The following is a 24,938-nucleotide window of genomic DNA, read 5'->3' as shown; positions in this document are numbered from 1 at the left end:
GGAATATTGCTGGGGACCTGTAGATGTGCCTTTTTAAGGTTTGATATTAATCGGACAAGTGGTTCTCAAGTTATGGCCATTTATTTGCCAACCAATGACAGGACATGGTGCTATGACATTATATTGACGTCACAATTCTTCTTCTTCGTTTGATGTGACGTCACAATTGACGCTGGGGACCTGAGGATGTGCCTTTTCAAGGTTTGATATTAATCGGACAAGTGCTTCCCAAGGTATGGCCATTTATTTGCCAACCAATGACGGGACATGGTGCTATGACATCATATTGACGTCACAATTCTTCTTCTTCGTTTGATGTGACGTCACAATTGATGCTGGGGACCTGAGGATGTGCCTTTTCAAGGTTTGATATTAATTGGACAAGTGCTTCCCAAGTTATGGCCATTTATTTACCAAACCAATGACAGGACACGGTGCTATGACCTCACAATTGATGTCACAATTCTTCTTCTTTTTTTTTTTTTTTTTTCTTTCCACGTACGGCCACGCACGTACGGGCACGCACTAGTATATATAAACACACATAAGCTATTTGAACTGTACTTATCTATACTGTGTAGTGTGTATTTAAGTATCCGGATTGCTCCGTCCGTCCATCCCTCCGTCATGCTATTTTCGTTGGGACTTCATTACGGCATTAAGTCCGTGATATATTTGCGGCGTTACGTCCAACACGAGGCTCGACCTCCACAGACGTGCACAGCATCCTGGTGTCCAGCACTTAACCCGTCCCGTCACTTTGCTGACAGCAATATTACACCAAACATGTAGATCTCACTATCTGACGTCCATCTGCGACGGACTAAACGATAGACACGAGGTGTCAGGATAATGGGTTTCGTAACATGGTGGTGTAGTAAGTAATACGGCGTTACATGTCGCGTGTGAGGCTTCACCTTTATGGCGGTGTATTATTCATGACTCAATGAGAATTGCATTTTGCAACTTGAAAAAAAATATATAAAATGACGTCACGTCTTGTATTTTCGTTAAAAAAATAAATAAATAAAAATGAATTAATAACATTGTTTTTTTGGTGAATCCGTTTCTTGGGATGTTGTACAATGTACATCTCGCTGCAGGAACATCTTGAACAAGCTCTGGTGCTTGGAGTATTTATTAGAATCTTTGGATAAAGCACGAATTGCCGATTCACGACCCCGCACCAGGTGGACTCTTGAGCGGCAGGTCGAGGGGGATGCCATTGACCGCGCTGTCCGCGGTGGGAGGGGCTAACTGTGTGACGTCATCCTCGTTCGGCGACGCGACATGAAGAGCGCGGCCGCGTATTTCCACAGCGCGGATAAACATGTGCCCGAGAGAAACGCCATCCCTGCCGGACGTCTCCCACACGACAAACTCGGCAGAATCCGTAAAACGCGCCTCGACCTCGAAAAGGTCGTTTATAATAAACCCCTGAGGTAAATTAATCGGCGCGCGCGCCATTCGGACCGTTTCAAACACACAAACACACGATTCGAGTCCTTCGTGATTTTGAGGTGAAATTCCAAAATTCCTTTTTCCAATTTGAATTCGATGACATTAATTATATCGATGCGTGACGTGTGACGTCATCGATCGGAGGCGTTTCGATGAAGCCGTGCCGCGCTGCGTGCGTTTGTGTGTGACACGGCGCTGGGTTTCCGTGTTTACCTCACGAGCTGTGAAGCGGACCGGGTCCCGCGCTCCGTGCACCGCTCGCCAAAGGGTGTTTCCACGACAAGGGTAAACACGAGCGGGGAAATCGGCACGGCTTTGATTACACGGTGCACGTCCAACTGCACGGCACGTTCATTCGGCACAAGCGCTGAAACTCAGCACAGAACCCGCGAACGGGGGGTCGGAGGGGGCAAAAAAAGCACGGCAGGCACGGCAGGCACGACAGGCACCCGCCGCTGGGAGGACCAAGTGAGCCAACCCCCCCCCCCCACCACGAACCAGATCCTTCCCGCACTCACGGCCTCAACAAATGAAGCCGACCGTCCCGCCCGACCCTCGACCGCTCGTATAATGATGGAACCTACCTCTGCAGACCGGCGAGTCGTCCCTGTGCCACTCCGGGGAGTCGTGGGGCGACACGAAACGTCGACCGTGGTCTTGGGTGCACGGTCCGAGTAACGGGCCGCTCAAGGGCGACCTCGAGCCCGCGGCACCGGGTAAGACTCCCGTCGCCGTTCCAGCGCGATTTCCCACCGAACCGCAGCCCGTACGACCGTGTGTCCGAAGAAACGTGGTCGCACCGCTTTCAGAAGTCCCTTGAAAAGGCACGGTAGCACGCAGGGGCTGTGGCCGGCCCGGCGAAGACGTGCCGACGCCGCTTGCCCGATGAGGCATGGTGGTGTTTCAGAGTGTGCGGTGCAATCGCGGCGCCCGCACCTCTCGGCAGCGCGTCTCCCGCCGTCGCTCCGGCACGCACGCCTCGCAGCTCCAAGCTCCGCCCCCTCCCGCGTACAGAAAGCTAATCGGGTCCTCATTGGCTGCGGGAATCACTGGCCCGCCCAGACGCGCGCGCGTTCGTTCACTCTGGAGAAGGAGCGCGAGGTGTGTGACGTGTACAATAGCAATGAACGCGTGAAACAAGCGCCCCGTTTAGCACGGTCGTTTTTCATCAGGTGGACTCGGAGTTCGTCATTCTTCACGTGCTGTGTGTGTGTCTGTGTGTGTGCATGTGTGTGTGCGTGCATGTGTGTGCGTGTGTGTGTGTGCGTGTGCATGCGTGTGTGTGTGTGTGTGCGCGTGTGCATGCGTGTGTGTGTGTGTGTGTGTGTGTGTGTGTGTGTGTGTGTGTGTGTGTGTGTGTGTGTGTGTGTGCGCGCGCGTGTGTGTGCGTGTGTGTGTGTGTGTGTGCGCGTGTGTGTGTGTGTGTGCGCGTGTGTGTGTGTGTGTGTGCGTGTGTGTGTGTGCATGTGCGTGTGCGCGTGTGTGTGCACGTGCGTGTGCGCGTGTGTGTGTGTATGTATGGGCGTGTGTGTGTGTGTGTGTGCATGTGCGTGTGTGTGTGCGTGTGTGTGCTCGCTCTTCAATACCGGCGGATATGTGTGTGTGTGTGTGTGTGTGTGTGTGTGTGTGTGTGTGTGTGTGTGTGTGTGTGTGTGTGTGTGTGTGTGTGTGTGTGTGTGTGTGTGTGTGTGTGTGTGTGTGTGTGTGCTCGCTCTTCAATACCGGCGGATATGGCGTGGGTGGGTGTACATGTTCCGTATGGGAACAGGAGTCGAAAGTAACTGTGTATAGGTTACGGATTATTAATAATCGTGATCATAGTTAAATGGTTTTCGGGACCGAGTTGTTTTTTAGGTGTTCAGGTGTTTTTCAAATGCCACGCTCCATCCTGCAGGACTTTGGCCATGCGGAGGGGCATGGCTTGGATGGGACAAGCTTCGAGATGAGAAATACAGAGCATGTTCAGCCATTGGCCGAGGGAGGGACACAAACTGTGTTGGCTTCTTTGTTGCTGGTCTGCGACGAAGTTGACGTGAGCCTTTCAAACCGTCACGATGTCCTCCAGGCACGCAGTGGTGGGTCCAGGCAGTGGAGTCCATTCCTCTTCTACTCCTCATGATGACTCATGACGTTGATGCGCAAAAACGAACCAAAAATGAATTTTCTTTAATTTCCATCCAAGTGGTGAGATAATTAGCTAATTAACTCAGAATGTAATCTATGGTCCATCACACGTCGCCAAGATCCCATCATCTCGCGAGATGGTGCATTCAATAATAATAATAAAAAATAATTAATACTCCCAAGTGGAACAGATGGTCTTCACCTGATGGCGGGCGGTCGTTGATGGGAGTGCATAAGGTGATAAAGTTGATTTTCAGTTTGATTTGATGGAAAATGATAGGCCCGTGGGGGCCTTGAAGGATGAGCTGATCTTGAGTTGATGAAAAATGTCCCATTCGGTTTGTCCAGTGAAAGATCCCTTGAACCCTTTTACACCCTAAAGGAGTGCAAAGGGTATAAACGGTCTAAGAGGTCTAAAGGGTGGAAGGGTCTAAAGAGATCTGAAGTGTTGGAAGGGTCTTAAAAGAACTATAAGGGTAATAAAACAACTCAAGGGGTCTTAGGTCTAAACAGGTCGAAATGGTCTTCAGGTCAAAATGATCTAAAGGGTGTGAATGTCTAAAGGGTTGAGAGGTGTTTAAAGGGTCTATGGGATCTAATGGGTCGAAAGAGTACATTCCAATAGTAGTTAGGGTCGAAACGGTCAAAAAAGATGTAATGGTTTAAAGGGGTCTAAAGTGTTGAAAAGTCCTTAAAAAGGGGTCGAAAGAGTCAAAACAATCTCAAGGTCAAAAGGGTCTTCAGATGGATGAGGAATAAGGATACACTACCTGTCAAAAGTTTTCGAACACCCCCATTTTCCAGTTTTTACTGAAATTTAAGCAGTTTCATGTTTCAACGTACTCTGAAATTAAAGCACAGAACAAATAAACAATTGTAGATAAAAACGAAATCATGGAATCGTTTTGTTGAACAAAATTAAATCGAAATTTTTGATTCATCAAAGTAGCCACCTTTTGCAAATATAACAGCCGAACATACTCGTGACATTCTTTCCACAATGGAAATCAAATATTGTTCACAAAGTTCTTCCCAACACTGTTGCAGAAGTTCCCACAAATGTGTTGCACATGTAGGTTGCTTTGCTTTCACAATTCTGCCCAGTTCATCCCAAATCAGCTCGATGGGTTTAAGTCTGGAGACTGTGCTGACCATTCAATGATTTAAAGCCTTCCGTCTTGTTCTTTTCTTCTAAGATAGTTCTGACATAGCCTGGAGGTATGTTTTGGGTTGTTATCTTGCTGTAGGATGAACCCCTGACTAACTCGGCATAGAACAGAGGGTATTGCATGGTGCTGCAAAATGCTGTGGTAGCCCTTTTGGTTCAGGGTGCCAGTCACTCTGTGCAAGTCACCGACTCTGGATCGAGCAAAAGAGTCCCAGATCATCACGCTTCCTCCTCCATGTTTGACAGTTGGTGTCACACACTGAGGAACCATCCTTTCGCCTGCTCGACAGTGTACAAAAACCCTGTGTGATGAACTGAAGATTTCAAATTTTGATTCATCGGTCCATGAGACTTTCTTTCAGTTTTCAGTAGTCCACAGGTGGTGCTTCATGGCCCAGGCAAGCCTCTTTTTCTTATTTTGCCATCTTAGCAATGGCTTTCTTACTGCCACTCAACCTGTCAAACATGCAGCTCGAAGTCTTCTCTTCACAATTGAAACTGAGACTTCCTAACTTCGACCAGTGTTGAGCTGTGCTTGAAGCTGCTGTCCTGTGAGCCACCTATCACGCAAGCTGTTGACTCTCAGAAACTTGTCTTCTGATTGTGTTGTGGCTTTGGGTCTGTCAGACCTCTTCCTGTCAGAGTTTCCTCCAGTTTCCAAGTGCCTTTTGATGGTGTAGGAAACTGTACTCACCAACACCTTGGCTGCTTTGCAATTTCTCTAAAGGAAAGACCGACACTTTTAATGGTTATAATGGTCTGTCTGTCTTCCTTTGTTAATTGTCTTTTTCTCACCATTATGATAGCAATATGCTTCAGAGGGTGTAACAACACAGTCTGTTCCAACACTGCTTTTATACAGACAGAGGGTTTGTAACTCATCAACAAAAGTTGGGACACCTGTAGGAATTGTTTGCATCAACTTTCAAGGCTTAATTTACTTCCATTGCTGCAGAACAACTGCAGTTGCTAACCCATTACTTATTCCCTGAAAAGGGCCTTTTTTAACAACTCTGAAATTTACATTATTTTTCAGTTTTTGATGACCTAAACTTGTTTTTTTTTAACCTCTGGCAGTTTACCGCTTAGCTTTGTACCATTTCAGGTTATTCACTGGACTTGAACTGCTTAAATTTCAGTAAAAACTGAAAAAATGGGGGTGTTCTAAAACTTTTGACTGGTAGTGTAAATCGGGCTTTAAAGAGTTATAAGGGGTTTAAAGGTTGGTGGGGTCTAAAGGGTATGTTCCAGTCGTAGTTTGGGTTTAAAGTGGTCTAAATGGTGGAGGGGTCTAAAGGAGTCTAACGTGTTGAAAGCCTTTAAAGGTCTTCAGGTGTAAGGGGTCTACAGGGTCTTAGGGATCTGAAGGTCTAAAGGATACATTCCTAAATTAGTTATGGTCTAATGGTTCTGAAGGGTCTATAATGGTTCTATATGGTCTGAGTCTAAAATGGTTTGTTGGGGTATAAAGAATGTAAATGTCTCAAGGGTGTTAAAAGGTCTTAACAGGTCTGGGGGGTTATAGGGTCTAAAAGTCTAAAGGGTCTAAGCAGTCTAACTGGTCCAGAGGGTCTAAAATGTTGAAACAGCCGAAAGGGGTCTTAATAGTCTGAAGGGGTCCACAGGCTCTTCGGGGGCCTAAAGGATATAAAGTGTCTTAAAAGGTTAAAATAACGAAATGGGACTAAAAAGCACTGAAAGGACTGCCCCCCTCTGTGCCACCACCACCCCGCTTCAACTCTCTGTCTTCTCCTCTCCCTTTCATTCCCGTTCTTCAGAACAAGAGGACATTAACGACATTAAGAGGTTCAAATCTAATTTGTGATTAACATCCAATGAAATTAGAGGTTAAATTAAGAAATTTAAATTAAACAACAATGAAACATCTTTTGAGATGATGGAGTCTTGCAACAGGTGATCAAAATACAAACCTCGATCACATTTTGAGTTAATTACCTAATGAACTCACCACCTGGATGGAATATTTTTTTCAAGGGCTGCATTGTTTTTTGTGCATCGACATCATAAATCACCATGCCGAGCTTCAAAACAAAAAAACAATCCGTTGTGCGGCCTCGGAGGAGAAGGAAAAAATAATGTTAATGGGACCCATCACCAGATTGAAGGACTAACTGACTGACTGACTAAGTGACTGAAGGACATCATTATGGCTGCAACAGGTCGTCTCTACTTCATCGTAGATGAGCTAATGAATAGTCCCAAGTGGGACAGACGCTCATCTCCTGATGGACGGCGGTTGCAGTCGGTCTACATAAGGTGATAAGGAGGGTCTGAGGGGTCTTAAGGGTTTGAGGGGTCTTAAAGGGTCTTCGTGTTCAAAAAGGTCTAAATGGTCTTAGTGTTCGAAAGATTCTAAATGGTCTTAAGGTTCTGAAGGGTCTTCAAGGTCTTAGGGATCTTAGGGCTCTTCAGAATCTTAAGGTTTGTCAGGGTCTTTGGGTGGGGAGGGGGTCTTACGAGGGTCTTCAAACACCCTGTATAGGGAAGGATATCTAGGGTAGAACTCCATCTGATGATCAGAGATTAGAGGCTTGGAAAAGAGACAATGTTGTCGGTCTGCAGAAATGATAGATTCCATTACTTTACTTATAATGGGGGGAAGGTTGACTGGTCTGTGGTTCAGTGGATAAGAGCGGTAACTCTTGTTGGAAATATAGGTGCCGTTTACAACTTAAGATGAAGGCAGGAGACTCACCAAGAAAGATGAGAGGATACGATTAAAGCGGAATTCTTGAGGATTGCAGAGCAAATGCCATTGGGACCAGTAGCAGAGAATGTGTCAAGATTGACTCAGAACAGAACTTCTCACCCTTCGTGGGGGTGGGGGACATCTACATGCTGCAGAGAGCATTCTGTTTTGGAAGAAATGGTGGGTAGGGGAAGGAAGAGATTTGGGGGATTTAGATAAAAAAAGTAAGTTTTACTAAATAATTTGCACCAAAACATTGTTCCTGTGTATGGACATTGAAAAAGTTAGCAGATACAATGGGAAAGTACATCGCCCGTGGCTTTCATAATTCATCATCTATCGACAGTTTGGTTGGAAGCAAAAGCAATTCCTTGGTGATTGTACAGGGATATTTTGTACTATGAAGAGTCCAAACCATTCAAGGGCAAAACTTTAGGTGTGCCACATCAGACACTACTTATTGTGTTGCAGGTTGTCATGAACGTGCTCCTTCTCTTAAAAGGTACCAACTTCCAAAATGTGGAGAAGATTATTGCACATACTGTCCAACACAATAGTTGAAAAATATAAATAAAAAGGTAATAGAGGTGAGCGTATTATAAAAAATAAAAACAATGTTCACAGAAAATAACATTTTCAAATAGAACTTGCAAAGGAAATGTATTTCATTCACAGCACATCGTAGCAAGACAAGAAAACTGATTACAGCTACATTTTCTGAAGACGCACGCAATATTGCACTTCACAAAAAGAATGCTTAAAGACCATGACAAACAATGTCATATCATAATCTGCTATTTCATTCAAACATGCAAACAAACGAGCATTACATGAGTTTGATGCATACATGTTAACATAGTTTCATAGCTTACAGGGTTACTTCTCAAATAAGAATTTGGCTTTATGAGAGGTTTAACAAAACTACTACATCATTATATATATATATATATATATATATATATATATATATATATATATATATATATATATATATAATTTTATGATGTTTTTATAATTTAAATATATCACATATATTATATAATATATATTATTATAATAATATATTTTATATATATATATATTATTATAATATATATATATATATATATATATATATCGGATTTTGGAGAATGAAAACAATGTATTTGTGTGCACCACACCCAATCAAATTAAATAATGCAAGGAAAAAAAAAAAGAAAAAGAATGTCTTTGGCAGACAAGAAAATACAACAGGAAATGCCATTTACTTATCAAGTAATCTTGGAGCATCGAAAACTGGCAAACAACATATGCACTCCACAAAGCAAATTACAAACAGCATCAGACAAGCTTTTGTGCCAAGAACTCCCAATAACAATAACTGAAGTTTGACCCACAAAACACCTGGCTATTAAAAATGGTACAAAGAACAAAAAGTAATGAATTCGTGCCAAGAAGAAAGCAAATGCACTTGTAAGCAAAATAACGATATTTCCGAGTGAAATGTTACAACCACATAGTGGCTAAACGTGGTAAGCCTAGTGCATTGGGATTTTGTGTTTTGCAGTAAAACGTGCAATTCCTTTTCCTCTTCGCAGACAATTCTAGCAGCAAACATTTTACGGGATATGAAGTTTGGCCCGAGTGAAATGCAATATTCATATTTTATGAGTATTCTGCCCAACAACACAAGACAATGTACGGTGAATAGTTGAACATATTTGTATGCGAATGAGCGTGAGACCACAAAAAAGATTACTTTTCCAAACCAAAGCTGTGTCTAGCAAGAGAATCAGGGCGTTTTGGTTATGATGGAAATTTGGCAAACCATATCTCAAGTAGAAAAACAAAACGGACCATTTTTCTCATCCTGAACGGTGTATACACCACGTAAAGTAGTGTGCCAATTATAAGCTCGTTTACAACCATACCATATCGTGGTGGTAAATACTTCATGCACAGAGGTCATCGAGGATTTAATCTCAGCACTTGAGGGGGGAAAAAAAGTTGAAAAGTCAGTCATAGAGGGTTTAAATAATATCTTTCATTGCGGGTTATTCAATTTTTGCTGTCAATACCAAAACACCAAAAAAAAACAATGCATTAATAAACGATTTGAAAATAACCTCCGATGAAGGCACTCCTGTGGCTAAACGGACTGAGGTTGTCTTTTTAATGAGATCTTGTTTGGTTCTGCGGATTAGTCCATAGACGATAACATAAAAGTTAAAATACATTCTACAGCAATGTTGATAAGAGAACACTTATCTATATTTGGTTGCAAAAGAACCCAGATATGGATGGGTAACTACTAACTAGACTCAACCGGATTCTCTTAAAGTGCAGGAAATGATAAACTGGACTTGTGGAAGAATGGCAGTAAAAAAAGAGCATTGTGAAAGGGAGGCTATGGGGACAGTAATGAGTTTAGTGAGAGTTCATGAAGAAACAAAATTACCATTTCAGAAGTCTATAAAGTTAATCAAAAGATGATGATTTCTGATTCACAACATTCTTTCAAACAAACACTGTTCATATGAACCACTGAAGGACCCAAATGGTCATGGATTCTCAGTTATAACGTTTCATTAAAAGTAAGAGAACAATGACAAAACCACAAGTAGTTTTTGCTTTTCCGTGGAGGAAAAAAAAGATTTGCAATTTAACCTTTGAGGCAAAAAATATCTCAGAACTTCAATAATGCATTCATTTATAGGCATCTTACACATCGTCTCTTTGGCAAATCTAAAATATTAGTCATCTCTATTTAATGCAGAATAAACAAAATGGATGTGCACAAGCATGCTGGTAATCAAAAAAGATCTAATGACCAAAACAATGGTCACAACCAGCAAGGGATGGGCGGAGTGCCATTAAGAATGACATGTTGGACACAACGGCCAGGAAAATAAGAAGCCCGGGGAGAGAGGTGATGGGGATAGATTACGCCCCATTCAAGGGTCACAAAGGACTGAGAGTTCCAGTTGGAAGTCATAAGCATAACTCGCAAGCTTCTCATCAATCTGCTCCAGTTGAAGGAACACCGCTGTGAGCGTTTCATCGTTGCACAGCCGTCTCAGCTGCAAGTGTGGTGCCAGTGTGAATGGCACATCTCCGAGAGAGCTCTGGTGAGATGCTGCTCTTTCTTGCAATGCCATGGCACTCTCTACAGAGGGCTTTGGGGAAAAAATACATCAGGGTACTGCACAAATTGAAAACCTTGCATAACCTAAAAGTGGGTTCCACCAAAAGGTTTTCAGGTAACCCATTTGCATAACCACCAAAATTTTTTTAATCATTTTCGATAAAACAGAAAAATATGTCCTTCATACTTCTTTGTTAATGCCTGTAGGTTACACACACAAGGATGACGAGAAGAATGAATGGATGAAAATTGTTTGTGGAGAGAATATGAATGAATGATTATCTTCAGAATCATTCTCTCAGTCAACCAATTTTGTAAGTTTGTAATTATCGTTGTAATTGATAGAAAAAAATGTTCACTAAATGGGCATTTCTTAAACGTTAAAAAAACAAGAAGAAGTTATCCCTCCGTTCTCTCGATATCATGGCTGCTAAATACTGTGGCACACAAAACAAGCTTGGTGTTGCATCGGCTTAGCATACATAGCCCATCCAAACAGTTCCACAGAATATCTAATTTCGGTAAGGCCGTAACAACAGCTTGCAAAAAAAAATGGGTTTCTAGTGACCATGATACACACAAGGAAATTCGATGCAGGTGGTGCCCATTCGGCCCATCATGCCTGCGCCGCATCAACACCGCACCAATTTATGAAGACGAGATCAAAAAAAGGAAAATGCAACATGTTTTTATTGCAAGTTTTTTTGTGGGGCTTTATTGTAGTTTTTGTAAAAAAAAAAATTCTTTCCAGGGGAGGGTGCATGGGTGAAGCCAGTTGATGGCATAAAAAGAAACACTCAACATCAACCACATAACAATTTCTTGTAAACTTCATGGCATAAGAAATATTTTCCTTGTGTAATACATATATTTTTTTAATCTGATTGCCTGGGCCGAATTTTTTTTTTTTAACCACTTCATTTTGTAAGAACGACAAATGGGTTTCGTGGCATGCTGACTGGGTAACTAGTGCGCGAACCAAATGATCGGACGCACAATTTGTGCAGCCGTGTCAACACAAATAAATACCATAATTGGACAGTCACAATCGTCGAATGGTGAAGGCATAGACATGTCAACAAGTATCCAATAAGATGCCACATGAGAGAGTTCCAGGTTCAAACATTTAAGTTTATTTAAATATAATCATGTATGCTGGATGCATCTCACAAGACAGGAAAGATGGGTCAGAAATAATGCGCAAATGACTGAGATGTTCAGTTTCAGTCTTGACGTGATGACTCAACAAAATACATATTCCATTAAAACGGCTTTCTCATCTATCAAATGGGATATACGAGTATTAAGCCAACCGTCTCCGGTTTTCACACGCAAATGAATATTAAAGATCCATTGGTATATTTTACAAGAGTTAGCTATGAAGCCAAGGGCAGGTAGTATGTGCACTCTCGTATGTGCACTCGCCTTCAAGCACTCCAGTCTGGGTTTGAACCCGCTATAAACTGTCACCATGTGTTTGTCATGCAGGACGATGCATCAGTGCATGCGTGCCATCTATCAGAGGGATGATAATCTGGAGGACCTGTCTGCCAGCACTGGTCATTGGTGGACATTAACGATCCCACAGTGTTTATCGCAGAGTAGGCGAGTTATTGCTGGCACCCTGGCCAAAGGTAGTCGTAGTCGTAGTAGTAGTAGTAGTAGTAGTCGTAGTGGTTGTTGTCGTCTATCACACCAGTAATAATGGAATAATAGTCTTTGTGAAGGCAATGCCAGACTTTTTTCCCCAGAAATATCTGATCAAAATTTGGGGAGCATTTTATCCATGAGAGCCATGAAAGGGAAAGCTCTATTTCTCCACATTTCTAGCACCGAGACAAGACCAACTTTTATTACTGGGTTCAAGCATCTTTAAAGTGCAATGCATCGTGGTATATCTTATGCAACATTGAACGTATATATATTTTTTTGTTCTGATCAACAATTATTTTGATAGAAGAATTAAAATTGTTTTTGTTGAAATATATTACTTTGCTTTTAATACCTACATCTAAACCTTTTTTTTTTTTTCAATACACACCACCAGAGCAGCAAGCAAAATAAGCTTGTGGATTGACACATGAATTGTAACACAATAGACTGTTTGAGAATTACTAAGCAAATGACTTGAAAGTTACGAACGAGCTCTTACTGTGCTAATCTAACAGATGTCACAAATCACTCATTAAGAGTTGTTGGGTAGATTCAACATGCCATGTCGTTCATCATACAGTATTGTTTCATACAAGTTAGAAGTCATCCGTTTCACTGAATTAAACACCATATAAAATGGCTCTCTCCATTGATTGAAAAAAACTGCTTTTGAGTTTCCTATACTTCCACTCCTGAGCTGGAGTTCATTTTTGTTGGAGTTATTTTTGGGGTACGGGTTATACATAGAAATAGGTATTTTCCTGAGAATTTTATCTGAAAGGTGCCCTGCGTATTGTCACGTGTAGGGCCGGTTCAAACCGACCGTGCACGGATGGTCAAACGGTTACAGCCGAGGCGTTCCAAGTTTTTGGCGGGAACCTTTCGGGTGCGTGGGAAATGCAAAGCAACGGGAGACTTGACTGGGGATTTTGCAGTTTAATCACCTGAGCCAAGAAAACGCACAATAATACAGGAAATGCAACAATAAATACAAAATACAATAATCAAATGTTCAACAATTATATGTACAACGAAAGGAATCAAGCAAAAGCAAATAGAAGGTACCAAAAAACAAATAAATAAAGGCCTAAATGGGGCGCTCCCACACTCAGACACACTCCACGTCCAACGCCGACCTCCTTCTGCACCGAAGATAGCAAACACGAGTCGATGGAACCAGGGGACAGGCTGAAGAGGGGCGCACGACCAGGAGATAGATGCCAAGTGAAACCAGTGAGGAGAGACGATGATGCCAGGTAGAGCATGGCGGCAGAGTCGAGAGAGGGAGCCAAGCGAGACAGGAAAAAAAGAAGAAAAAACAAGAACCAGCACGGACTCGCCTCTTATCACCCCAGATCAAGTGACGTTCTCGAACCTTCTTTTTAGTTTGTCACCATGATCTCCATGGGCCCGAAATTCTCCAATGTTGTTCTTCCAGCCTGATACTCTCAGCACCAAAGCTCCCCTCCTCCTTACCTGGTGCATTTTTCTTGTGTTATACCTGCACTCACTCCAGCCTCCATTTCCATCATGGCCTGCCACAACACCGCAAAAGCCCAGTCATCATTTCCCAAACACAGGGATGGCTACAAGGGGTTGTTCCGAATCGGGGATCTTACCCATAATCATGACGCTAATTATCACGACACCCCACCCCCTGTGTGGGGAGAACAAAAATACAGCTTCGCACTGCCCATGCTAAGATATACATTCAAATCTCAACAAAAGTCGTTTGACCGACCCCCACAAATGTAACAATATTATTCAAGATAGTGGATTTTTGGGTGACAAAATCCATTATTAAAGCCGCTGTCACACCTTGACGTTTTAGCCAGTGTATGGCAACGTATCAAAATGTATGTAAAACGTTGGCGTACGCTGAACTATTGAGGTTTTTTTAAATTTTTGGGCGTATAATAACGTGTTGGACGTATGCATAACATATTAGTAATGTACACAGAATGTTTTAATCACAAATAGATAACTTAAACCAACGAATGCTGAGCGTGTTGTCGGCGTTCACAACCTATGCCCAATGATAGTCTAACTAATGCATAGCGTGGCAGCGTATCACCGACGATCATATGGCGTAGGCTATTAATAGGCTGCAGCTCGACGATTCAAATCATAACCGCACTAGACATGGAAGTGTGAAGCCGCTGTCACAGCTTGACGTTTTAGCCAGCGTATGCCGACGTATGAAAAATTTGCCGAACCAAGCTGGCACACGTCGAATACGTTATGGGTAAGTTTTGTATACGTTAAGAGCACGCTGGCATACGTCGCAGTACGCTGGCATACGTCATTGTACGCCGAGTACGTCGAGAAATTTTCAGCATGTTGACACACGCTTATGACACACATTCCGCATACGCTGGCATAAGTTGTAGGCACGCTACACGATCGTTGACACACGTCGACATACCTTACTTGTACGTTACTCATAAGTCGAAACACGTCAATGTAATGGTTAGCGTCAGTATTCCAGACTCCCTGGCTTTTTTTTTTCCGGAATGACGGTTATGATTGAAATCGTTGAGCGGCAGCCATTTAATTATATTATATTATAACCGCACTAGAAATCGAAGTGTCAACATGACCGTCATACCGAAGAAAAAAAAAAAAACAGGGAGTCTGGAACACTGACGCTAACCATTACATTGACGTGTTTCGACTTATGAGTACCTTACAAGTAACGTGTGTCAACGATCGCGTAACGTGCCTACAACTTATGGCCAGCATTATGCGGAACGTGTGAGTCATACGCTGGCATACGTCGGGAAATTTCAAGCATGGAAAATTTGTCTAACAGCTCGGCGAACTACGACGTTTGCCAGCGTACTACAACGTATGCCAGCATTCTACGACGTATGCCAGCGTGCTCTTAACGTATACAAACTTACCCATAACGTATACGATGTGCCGGCGTTTTAGCCCAATTTTGCAGACGTCAGGCATACGTTGGCTAAATCGTCAAGGTGTGGCAGGGCCTTAAGCTACTATTGAGGCTATTTGATATTTTATTTTTGACTTTTAAAATAATTTTTTGCAACAACTGAAGAAAAGCCAACCAAAGTTCAATTTCTGAGCGGAAAGATCTGGTAAACTATAAAAGTAGTCTGTTTTTAATAAAATAACATGAGTACTAATGGAATCAGGAGTACAGTAGTTGGAAAAAGCTTTAAAAAGTGGAACTTAGGTGGATCAGCAACCAATGTAGTTACATCAGCTACATTTTAAAGAGTGAATATCTCCACTATTAAAGTAATCATTGTTTAAAAATAGCCTTGCAAGCTCGTGTACGAATGGAGTTAGAAGATGGATTAAAAAAAACATAAATAAATCTATATTTAGAGTTTAATCTTTTGACTTGCAATATTGAAACTTGTGCATTGTTTGCAATAGTGGAAATTATGCCTCCAGGAGAGTTCCAGGCAGGTGGTAGGTTGTTTTTTGTTGTTGTTTTTAACAGACAGGTGGTCATCAGGTGAATCACTGCAGTATTTCAGTTTTGAGGTAAATGTAACAGCCTTTAATGTACAAACATATCCAGGTTTATCATCTTTTTTTTAATGCTGATTTTTAAAGATCAAGCTCAGAACCTTTGACATTTCAAACTAGTTTTTCAAAAAGTCACTGAAATTGGATACCTCACTTAGACATGTTATTCATTCTTTACAGGACTGAGGTTCATGGAAGTGCAATGTAGAACTGACAGTACAACAAATATCAAGGTAATGAACAAACAGGAAAAAAGAGGATAAGGAGGAGGTAAGGAAACTCTGAAACTAGTGAGTAAGATGGTTGAGTTATGAAAGGTTAATGGGGGTAATAAAGATAATGGGACAGAATTGAAGGGAAGAGTGCGACACAGCCACTGGAAGGTAGTCCCACAGATGTGAGAAGCAAGGGACAGAATAGTTGAAATGTGCAGTCAGCCTGGATGGTGGAAGTATAACCAGGAGGTGGTTACTGGAAGAACACAAGCATCCTGGAATAGATCGGGACTGAGAGAGAAGAGGGAGCAATATTGGCAAAGAGGCGGTAAAAAACAGAGACCGCCAACCTGTCTGCAACGTGAAAGCAGACCTTGAGCTTCGGCCTCATCATGGGAGAGTCCAATAATTTTGAGAGCTTCGTAGTCCACAGAATCCAAGAGACAGATGCGATTCTGGGGCGCAAGCCCATCGTAGAGAGCAGTACTCCATTGAGCTAAAAACAAAAAGGCCTTGTAGACTGTGAGTGGCTGTGATTTTCCAAGGAAAGATTTGCATTGATGCAGGACGCCCACTCTGCAACTGGCTTTGGAGGCAAGCTTTGTGATGTAGTTGGCCCAGGAAAAGTCATGGCTGATGGTTGGGCCTATAAGTTCAAGAGACTGAAGCTCATCCAGTGCATGATCAAGGGAGTTGATAAGTGAGGTCATTTGAGGATACTTCCAGAGAAGTAGGGTGAGACTTTCAGATTTTCCATTATTGAAGGATATGTGGCATTTCTCAGATCAGTAAAAACATGTCTCAATCACAACATATGCATTGCAGACAAAATAGTTTTGTAAAGAACACCACTTGATATGAAAAATGTCAGTAAGCCGAGCCGTATGCATGATGACTCAGTGCCATCAAGTCAAGTTTGTAAAGATAAAGAACATTTTCCTGAATAGTAGTTGTGAAATTGACCAAATTGTATTTATCTATTTATCAAATTTTATCGATTTATCAGCCAGGGCAGCACTGCTGATTGATGACCTGAGCGTCCCAAACTGATCAAGATGGTACTTGCTCTGCCAGGTGGGCAACGGTTCAAAAGTGAGATCAGGCTAGGTGGGATCAATCTGGGGGAGAGGAGTCGAAGTGGTGGAGATGATGCCGAGAAGGATGATGTAAGTGTTGTGTGTGCAGGAGACCAGATGGATCGGAGACAGGGCGAGGAGGTTGGTAGGAGGATACAATATGTTGCACGTGAGTAGGGATGGAAGGAGTAATGGCGTGGGAATAATAATATCAGCAAGCAGGTGGTCAGAGTATAAAGATGGGAGGGGGGATAGTTATGGCATGGTTGGTGGTACAGAAGCAAATGGTGTGTGTTACGTCGGTATATGGGCCACAAACAGGAAGGAGTGGAGCGGAGAGGCAGGAATTCAGACGCACGAGAGAGGATGATGGGAATGGTTGAGTTCGACATGACACTGTGGATTTCAGGGGACTTTAACGCACATGTGGGATTAGCAGAGCTGGGTGAAGAGGAATGTTTTGGTATATTTGGTTGGGGAACGATAAATAGAGAGGGTTAAGAGTTGGTAGAGTTAGTGTCAAGGAATGGGATGGCCATAGCTGGTTAATTCTTTCAAAAGTGGGAAAGTGACAAGATTACCTATAGGAGTGGACAGGGTAGAACAGAACTGGATTTGGTAGTGGTAAAGAAGTGATTGTTGTGAAGGGTTAAGGATTGTAAGGCAATGGCAGGAGAGAATGTTACCAACAAGCACAAATCTGTGGTGTTTGTGGTATGGATGGCGTAAAGGAGGGAGGTTAAGAGGTGGGGTCGGAAGATTATTAGGAAGGGGAAGTGTGGGGAAAACGCTATGATAGAGTACAAGGAAAAGACGAGGGCCGGGTATGATCAACTTAACGAAGAAGTGGAAAGTTTGGAGGAGTGGAAGAAGTATGAAGAGGTGTTTAGGTGAATTGCAGAAGTTTTGTGTGGAAGGACGTCAGGAAAGGGTGCATCGTCAAGGGATAGAAAGCAGGAAGGGTAGACAGAGGAGGTAGTGAAGACAGCTTGGAAGAGGATAGAGAAGATCAAGGTTAGAGGGCGGCAGCCAAATTCAGGATTGCTTCACCTGTATGGGTTGAAGAAGAAAGCAGCAAGGAGAGCTGTGGATAGGTGAGGAGTGATATGAAAGAGGAGGTGTACAACAAGTTGGAGGAGGATGGTGGGAGGATGATGATATGTAAATTGGCTCGTGACAGGGATAACGATGTTAAGGACATGGAGGGATTGGGGGGGGGTGATTAAGGATGGTGGTGGGAGGCTAGTGACAGAGAGGGGGGGCAGCATTGAAGGTGTGGGAAGGATATTTCAAAGAGCTGTTGAACTGGGAAGGAAGCAACGGCGAGCTGGAGCTACCGTGTTACAGAGAGGGGAAAGTCGATTTGGTGGAGATCACAGAGGAGGTAGTGTGGATGGCATTGAAGAGGATGAAGAAGGGAAGAGTGCCAGCCATTGATGAGGTGTGGAAGAAATTAGAATTGCAGTGGAAGGAGTCCGAGTCAGTTGGACGAAGAAGCTGTTGAATGTATGCATGAGAGAGGGTTCAATTCCGGAGGATTGGAGGACAGGGTTATTGTGTCGATATAGATGGTGAAAGAAGATGTTCAAGGTCTGGGGAAATACAGGGGCATTGTGCTCCTTAGTCATGTCATGAAGGTGCTGGACAGGATTCTGGATGGGAGAATAAGGAAGAGTGTGGAGATGGAGATCAGAGAAGAGCATCAGGAATTTAGAAAGGGGAGGGGGATGACGGATGGGATGTTCTCGCTGAGAGAGCTGGTAAATAAGAGGTTGGAGGTGCAAGGTGAGATGGCATGAGGATTTATGGACCTGGAGAAGGCCTACGACACTGTCCTGAGAGAGATGGTGATGGTGACACTGAGATGGATGGGAGTGGCAGAAGCATAAGTTAGGGTTGGTGGAGGGGATGTACAAGGGAGGATTGCGTAAGTGAAGAGGGTGGATAGAAGGAGGATGGATGATCTGAGGGAGGAGATTGGTATGCAGATGAGTTTGATGGGGAGATTGTTGAAATTCCGGCTGAGATGGGCTGGACTTTTGGTGTGGATGGGGGGAAGAGAGAATGGCAAAGAGAGCGGATAGGTTGAGGGAGCAAGGAAGAAGGAAAAGAGGAAGACTGCGGTTGACATTTGAGGATTGTGTGAGGAGGGATATCAGTAAGGTAAGGGTGGTTCGAGAGTGGATTGAGTTGGCTGAGGACAGAGGGAGGTGGAGGAGTATCATGTTCAAGGCAAGGCAGAAGCTTGGTGCCATTGGACCTCACCCCTTATAAAGGGAAGAGGAGGAGGAGGAGGAGGAGGAGGAGGAGAAGGAGAAGGAGAAGGAGATGATGATGATGATGATGATGATGATGATGATGATGATGATGATGATGATGATGATGATTCGTTAGGACTCAATAATGAGTTACATTGTTATTGAAGAACTGCAGATACACTGCTGTTAGTTTCCACATGCAGTACATTATGGCAGGAATGTAGAATTCCACGAGGGTACCAGTATGGAATGGCCAACTTTTCAAAAATATACAATGACATCTTTACTGTTCACATTTGTATGCTGGTAGATGTGACACCGACTCAATGTCCACTTTGAAAGACAATGTACTCTTTGACACCATATCCTGCCTACGAAGCACCAGGGTGATTCATAATCAAGCTGGGAATCAAACTCAAACTGAACAAAGGCCAGGAATCGAACGCAGACGAGACAGCTCAAAGGCGAGTTCAATACCTCCGAGCTATCCTGTCACACTCATGTGCCGATTAGAAGCGGTCACAAAGGGCCTCATTGCCTTGAGCAGGTGATTTTCAGCAAAATGATCGACCAGCCTTAACCCATCAATATTTTAGTCATGCAAGGAAGCTAATCACCTAGCTGGCACAATGTTCACATAAACAATGCCTCCTTATATTTTAACATGTCTGAACACGAACAAAATGTAAACAAGTCAAAATTTGCAGCCGATCGTACCACTCCCGAAAGGCTGTTCATTAAAACCAGTCTCCAGGCATGCTAACAAATTCCGTCTGTGCCTCCATTCACAAAAGGGAGCTGCTAAGAGTGCATGGGCAGTGTGCTCTTCAGGATATGGGAGAGAGAGAGAGAGAGAGAGAGAGAGAGAGAGAGAGAGAGAGAGAGAGAGAGAGAGAGAGAGAGAGAGAGAGAGAGAGAGAGAGAGAGAGAGAGAGAGAGAGAGAGAGAGAGAGAGAGAGAGAGAGAGAGAGAGAGAGAGAGAGAGAGAGAAAGAGAGAGAGAGAGAGAGAGAGAGAGAGAGAGAGAGAGAGAGAGAGAGAGAGAGAGAGAGAGAGAGAAAAAAAAAAAAAAAAAAAACTTCTGCAGTCAGGAGGAAGGGGAAAAACGATTTCCCAAATCTGAAAGATACAACCAATAATGAAATGGATTCCATGGCAACTCCAAGACTAATGATTAAGGAATGGACTGAGAACAGCATAAAATCCATAAATGATCCCGGCAAATTGTACATCTTGTGCTGCCAAAATGGCAATGGAAGCTTTCCACATCACGGGGCTTTTTTTGTGTGACCAACAGACGGTGAATAATTATTCTGATCATTAACATGTGCGTTTTTCTCCAGTGTGTGGCATTGTGTTTCGAACACAGGCCACGGGAAGGGCCAGTGAACACGAGGGCACAGGCCTTTAAAACAGCCTTTATTCACACAGGCAGCAAGTATCTCTCACTGGTGAATAGCTTACTAATTGAGACCATATCAGAGCAAAAAAAAAAGTGGGTCCAGTCTGGTGTGTATTGACCAAACTCCTTCACATGGGCTTGTTTACACTGTTCTTTGAAGTTCAATAACATCGAAAAGAATTATGTTTTCCATTGATTGTTATCTCAAATTACCATTATCCTACTTCGATAAAATCTATTTTTTTCCTTCACTTTCTCACAATAAATAAGCTATGTATCTAGAACAATGTTTATCGTTGATTCAAGTAAAATTACTTTCTGGAAAGGTGCTTTATGGCTTTAAGCTGTTATGTGAATAACGTTTTGGCTGCATAATGTCATAGAAAGTAATCAAGTAGCCTTTGCAGATGGACATGGGGACATCCATGTATTGCACACAGGGTGTGCATGTATATATGGGGGCGTGAAACATTTGGATTCTCATGTACGTGCTACTTGTGAATGGTCTGCAGAGCTCTGTTGAGGAACCCGGCTTGGGTTTGAAACAGCAAAGAGCTTGCCTTGTGCAGCTTTTCATGGTTGCTTTATGCACTTTCATTCCTTTGGCCAGAAGAGCATGCGGGTTAAATTGTAAATAATCCTAGCCACCTTGGATAATTGATTTGGTGAAATCTGATTGGCGATTTCCTCTATTTACGAGTGAGAGATGTGATTGGGTCTAGTTACAAAGGCGCACACATGCACGCACGCATGCACACACTGGTTGCGTCTGAACGGAACGTAGTAACCACGGCACACATGGTGCCGGTTGATACCTCATTCAAGAGCTTTTGCGTCCGGATTGTGAATGGAGAGGTCTACACATATCAACATTCATGCAATGTCTAGTTATGTGCATTTCTGTTGCACACAGGTAGTGTATAGGCTCAGAGTCGCTGGTTCACACACCTACCGTAAGTGAATATATATACATAACTATATACATAAATTATATATATAAAATATATATATATATATATATAAAATATATATATATATATATATATATATATATATATATATATATATATATATATATATATATATATATACATAACCAATTCAATCAATTACATCCAACATATAATTGCCTTTTCATCGATTTACTTCACCGAGAAAGCTTAGCAGTCTTAACAGTCAGTGACTATTTTGCCATCATATGGCATTCCAAGCAAACTCCATCAGCCTGGTGTTGGCTTATCAGTCAGTTAAGGTACCTGGCTTAAGATCTTCGTGTTTAGAGTTTAAGCCCCTGTCTGCCATTTGAATCAACACCAGTTGGGGTTGACTCAGCTTGTCATCCTTCCGAGGTCTGCAAAATGAGTACCAGGTGACTGGTAATTGGAGGGCCCTGCATCAGCGGCACAGGTAATGATGCAACCAGCAGCCACAGGCTGCACACGATAACTATTTAGCAAACTTCATACATATTGTACACTCAATTGGAAACAAATTCCCGGATAAACGGAACATACGACTCCTTACTAATGCTTCCACTTTCTTTTCATGAACATGTGAGGCGTACAAAAGAATGTGCTCACATGGTGGCAATGCCTTGTGTGAACAGAAGTATGACATTTCACGGGTGGGGGTATAAGCTCAAAGTCGCTAGTTAACACACCGAGTGGAAGAAAAAAACGAATGTAACTACAAACTATGCAGTCAATTCTGTCCAACGTACAATTGCAATTTTGTCAATTAACTTCACCGAGAAACTTTAGCAGCTTCAGTTAGTGACTATTAATGCTGTCATAGGGCATGACATCTTTACTGTTCACATTTGTATGCTGGTAGATGTGACACTGGTAGATGTACTGTATATGCTGGTAGGTGTGGCAAAGGTAACATTCCTTGCAAACTTCATAAATATTACACACTCCACTGGGAACATATTCTCTTACCAACGGAACTCCTTACTAATGCTTCCACTTTATTTTCATGCACTTGTGAGCAGTGCAGTGCCGGGTTACGGCTTTGCGGGGGTCGCAACACTTAACATAGGGGGCTGTTGTGCATTCTTCCGTATAAAATAATTACAAATGATAAAACAGTATTCTATTATAAAAAATTATTGTAAATTTAAATAACATCGCAGGTGAGTGTGATGTATACCATTTAGAAATGCACATGTATTTCAACTTGTGTTTTTCTAAAAGAAAATATTAACGAGTCAGGTCTGAAAGAACACAACAATGGTTTATATTGATCATTTAAACATGTATTTTTTCCCATGGCAACCAGGGGGGCATGTTCCCCCTGTTTTCCCACCTTAATCCAGCTCTGCCTGTGAGTGATTTACGTGGACATGGGGTTGGGAGGGGGGATGAGGACTTGAAGAAGAAAGGGTGAGTGGAGGACAGAGTTGTGGTGGGTGGGGGGGGGCAGAGAGATGACAGAGAGCTGCGAGAGCAGGTTTGAGGATTTGGGGTAGGGGGAGGATTTGAAGACTTGGGGTTAAGGACTTGGGGCTGGGAGTTGGGGGGTGGGGGTGTGAGGACTTGAAGAATAAAGAGGTTGAGAACAGAGAGGTTGAGTGAGTGGAGGAGGGTGCAGAGAATGGACTGAGTTGGGAAGGGGGGTTGAGGCTTGAGGGGGGGAGGGGTTATAGACGTGGGGTTGGGAGGAGGGGAGTTGAGGACTTGAAGAAGGACGGGAGAGGAAAGGACAGAGAGTTGAGTTGGGGTGGGGTGGGGCAGAGAGGGCACAGAGAGCTGGGTCAGGGGGTTTCAGGACTTGGGGCAGGGAGGGTTGGGTTTGAGGACTTGGAGTGACATTTTACATTAAGCAGAATTTCCATGGGTCCCTGATATTATTCTGGCATAGGACATTCCGAGCAAATTTCCGAAATATTGCACACTCTTATGGGAACAAATTCCCTTTCAACAGCTTGGTGGAACCAGGTTATATGCTCGTGTGTATACATATATATATATATATATATATATATATATATATATATATATATATATATATATATATATATATATATATACTCTGTATAGTGTGTATGTGTGTTAGGGGGAGGGGTGGGGCATGTGCATATGTGGTAGACATGGGGTAATTGGTAGAAAGGAGGAGGGGCTGCAGGGAGGTAGGTAGGGAGTGGGTATTTGCAAATCTCATTTGTATAGATAGCCTATTTACGAACATATGATGATTATGTGTTGCTTTATCCTCCAGTTGTTTTGCAGTAGTTTTAGCACCGATTTCAATTTAACGTCGATTCTGGTATTCAGGAAGTTATCACATGTCTTTCGAGCCCGAATAATCTGCTGCAGTGCCTTCAGAAAATATTCACACCCCTTGACTTTTGTCATATTTTGTTGTGTTGTAGCTTGAACTTAAAATGGATTTAATGAAAAATATGTCACCGATCTCCACAAAATGCCCCAAAATGACATAAGTGTAAACATGTTTTGAGAATTTTTTACAAATTAATTAAAAATTGAAATCTGAAAGGTCTTGCGACAATAAGTATTCAACACCTTTACTCTGACACTCCAAGTTGAGCTCAGGTGCATCCAATTTCCTTTGATCATCCATGAGATGTCTCAACAACTTGATCGGCATCCACCTGTGGTCAATTCAAGTGATTGACATGATTTAGAAAGAAACACCTTTCTATATAAGGTCCCACAGTTGACAGCACATGTCAGAGCAGAAACTCTACCATGAAGTCCAAGGAATTGTCCATAGAACTCAGAGATAGAATTGTGAAGAGGCATAGATCTTGGGAAGGGTATAAAACAATTTCAAGTGTTGAAAGTTCAAGTGTCCAAGAGCACAGTGAGCTCCATCATTAGGAAATGGAAAGAATATAGAACTACCCAGACTCTTCCGAGAGCTGGCTATACGACCGAAATGAGCAACCGGGCAAGAACAAATTGGTCAGAGAGGTGACCAAAAACCCACTGACCATTCACAGAATTACAGAGTTCCTTGGCTGAGAATCGAGAACCTGCCAGAAGGACAAACAGTTTCTGCAGTACTTCTCAAATCTCGGCTTTATGGGAGGGTGTCCAGACGTCAGGGTGTCCAGACTATTGTCAGGTCAGGCGAGATCAGATCTGTGATCTGGGGGTATCTGTGATATGCTACAGGTATCATGTAAACCTGTACTAACCTGTTCCATGGTCGGGTTGTCGGCGACTAAACCGTCTCCCCCACCAGGTTTCCTGGTGAGGAGGGTGTATAATATGGACACCCAG

The 24,938-nt window shown here is 42.9% G+C and overlaps 2 protein-coding genes across 8 annotated transcripts in view; both read right to left on the bottom strand.

Annotated features, from left to right (window-relative positions):
- LOC147021880 (protein FAM117A-like) overlaps positions 1-2,485 on the bottom strand; it is a 269,319-nt gene extending 266,834 nt beyond the window's left edge. Inside the window, exon 1 of one of the 7 annotated variants that reach the window (XM_085892291.1) lies at positions 2,046-2,485. In XM_085892291.1, the coding sequence (XP_085748417.1) occupies positions 2,046-2,355 (310 nt within the window). In that variant the 5' untranslated portion in view covers positions 2,356-2,485. Of the gene's footprint in view, positions 1-1,674; positions 1,693-2,045 lie in introns of those variants that run through there. The other 6 variants (XM_085892296.1, XM_085892293.1, XM_085892294.1 and 3 more) reach the window with 6 other exon arrangements.
- Positions 2,486-8,688: 6,203 nt separating this feature from the next.
- The window catches only part of UMAD1 (UBAP1-MVB12-associated (UMA) domain containing 1), a 79,709-nt gene continuing 63,459 nt past the window's right edge, over positions 8,689-24,938 (bottom strand). Inside the window, exon 4 of the mRNA XM_085892306.1 lies at positions 8,689-10,618. Coding sequence (XP_085748432.1) covers positions 10,397-10,618 — 222 coding nt within the window. The 3' untranslated portion in view covers positions 8,689-10,396. The remainder of the gene's footprint in view (positions 10,619-24,938) is intronic.

The sequence above is a fragment of the Eptatretus burgeri genome, chromosome 8 (assembly GCF_056783735.1).
Source record: "Eptatretus burgeri isolate ZD-2024b chromosome 8, Ebu_testis_v1, whole genome shotgun sequence".
Classification (NCBI taxonomy): Eukaryota; Metazoa; Chordata; class Myxini; order Myxiniformes; family Myxinidae; genus Eptatretus; species Eptatretus burgeri.
Note: the sequence above shows the minus strand (reverse complement) of the source record. Positions and strands in the feature narration are given on the sequence as shown.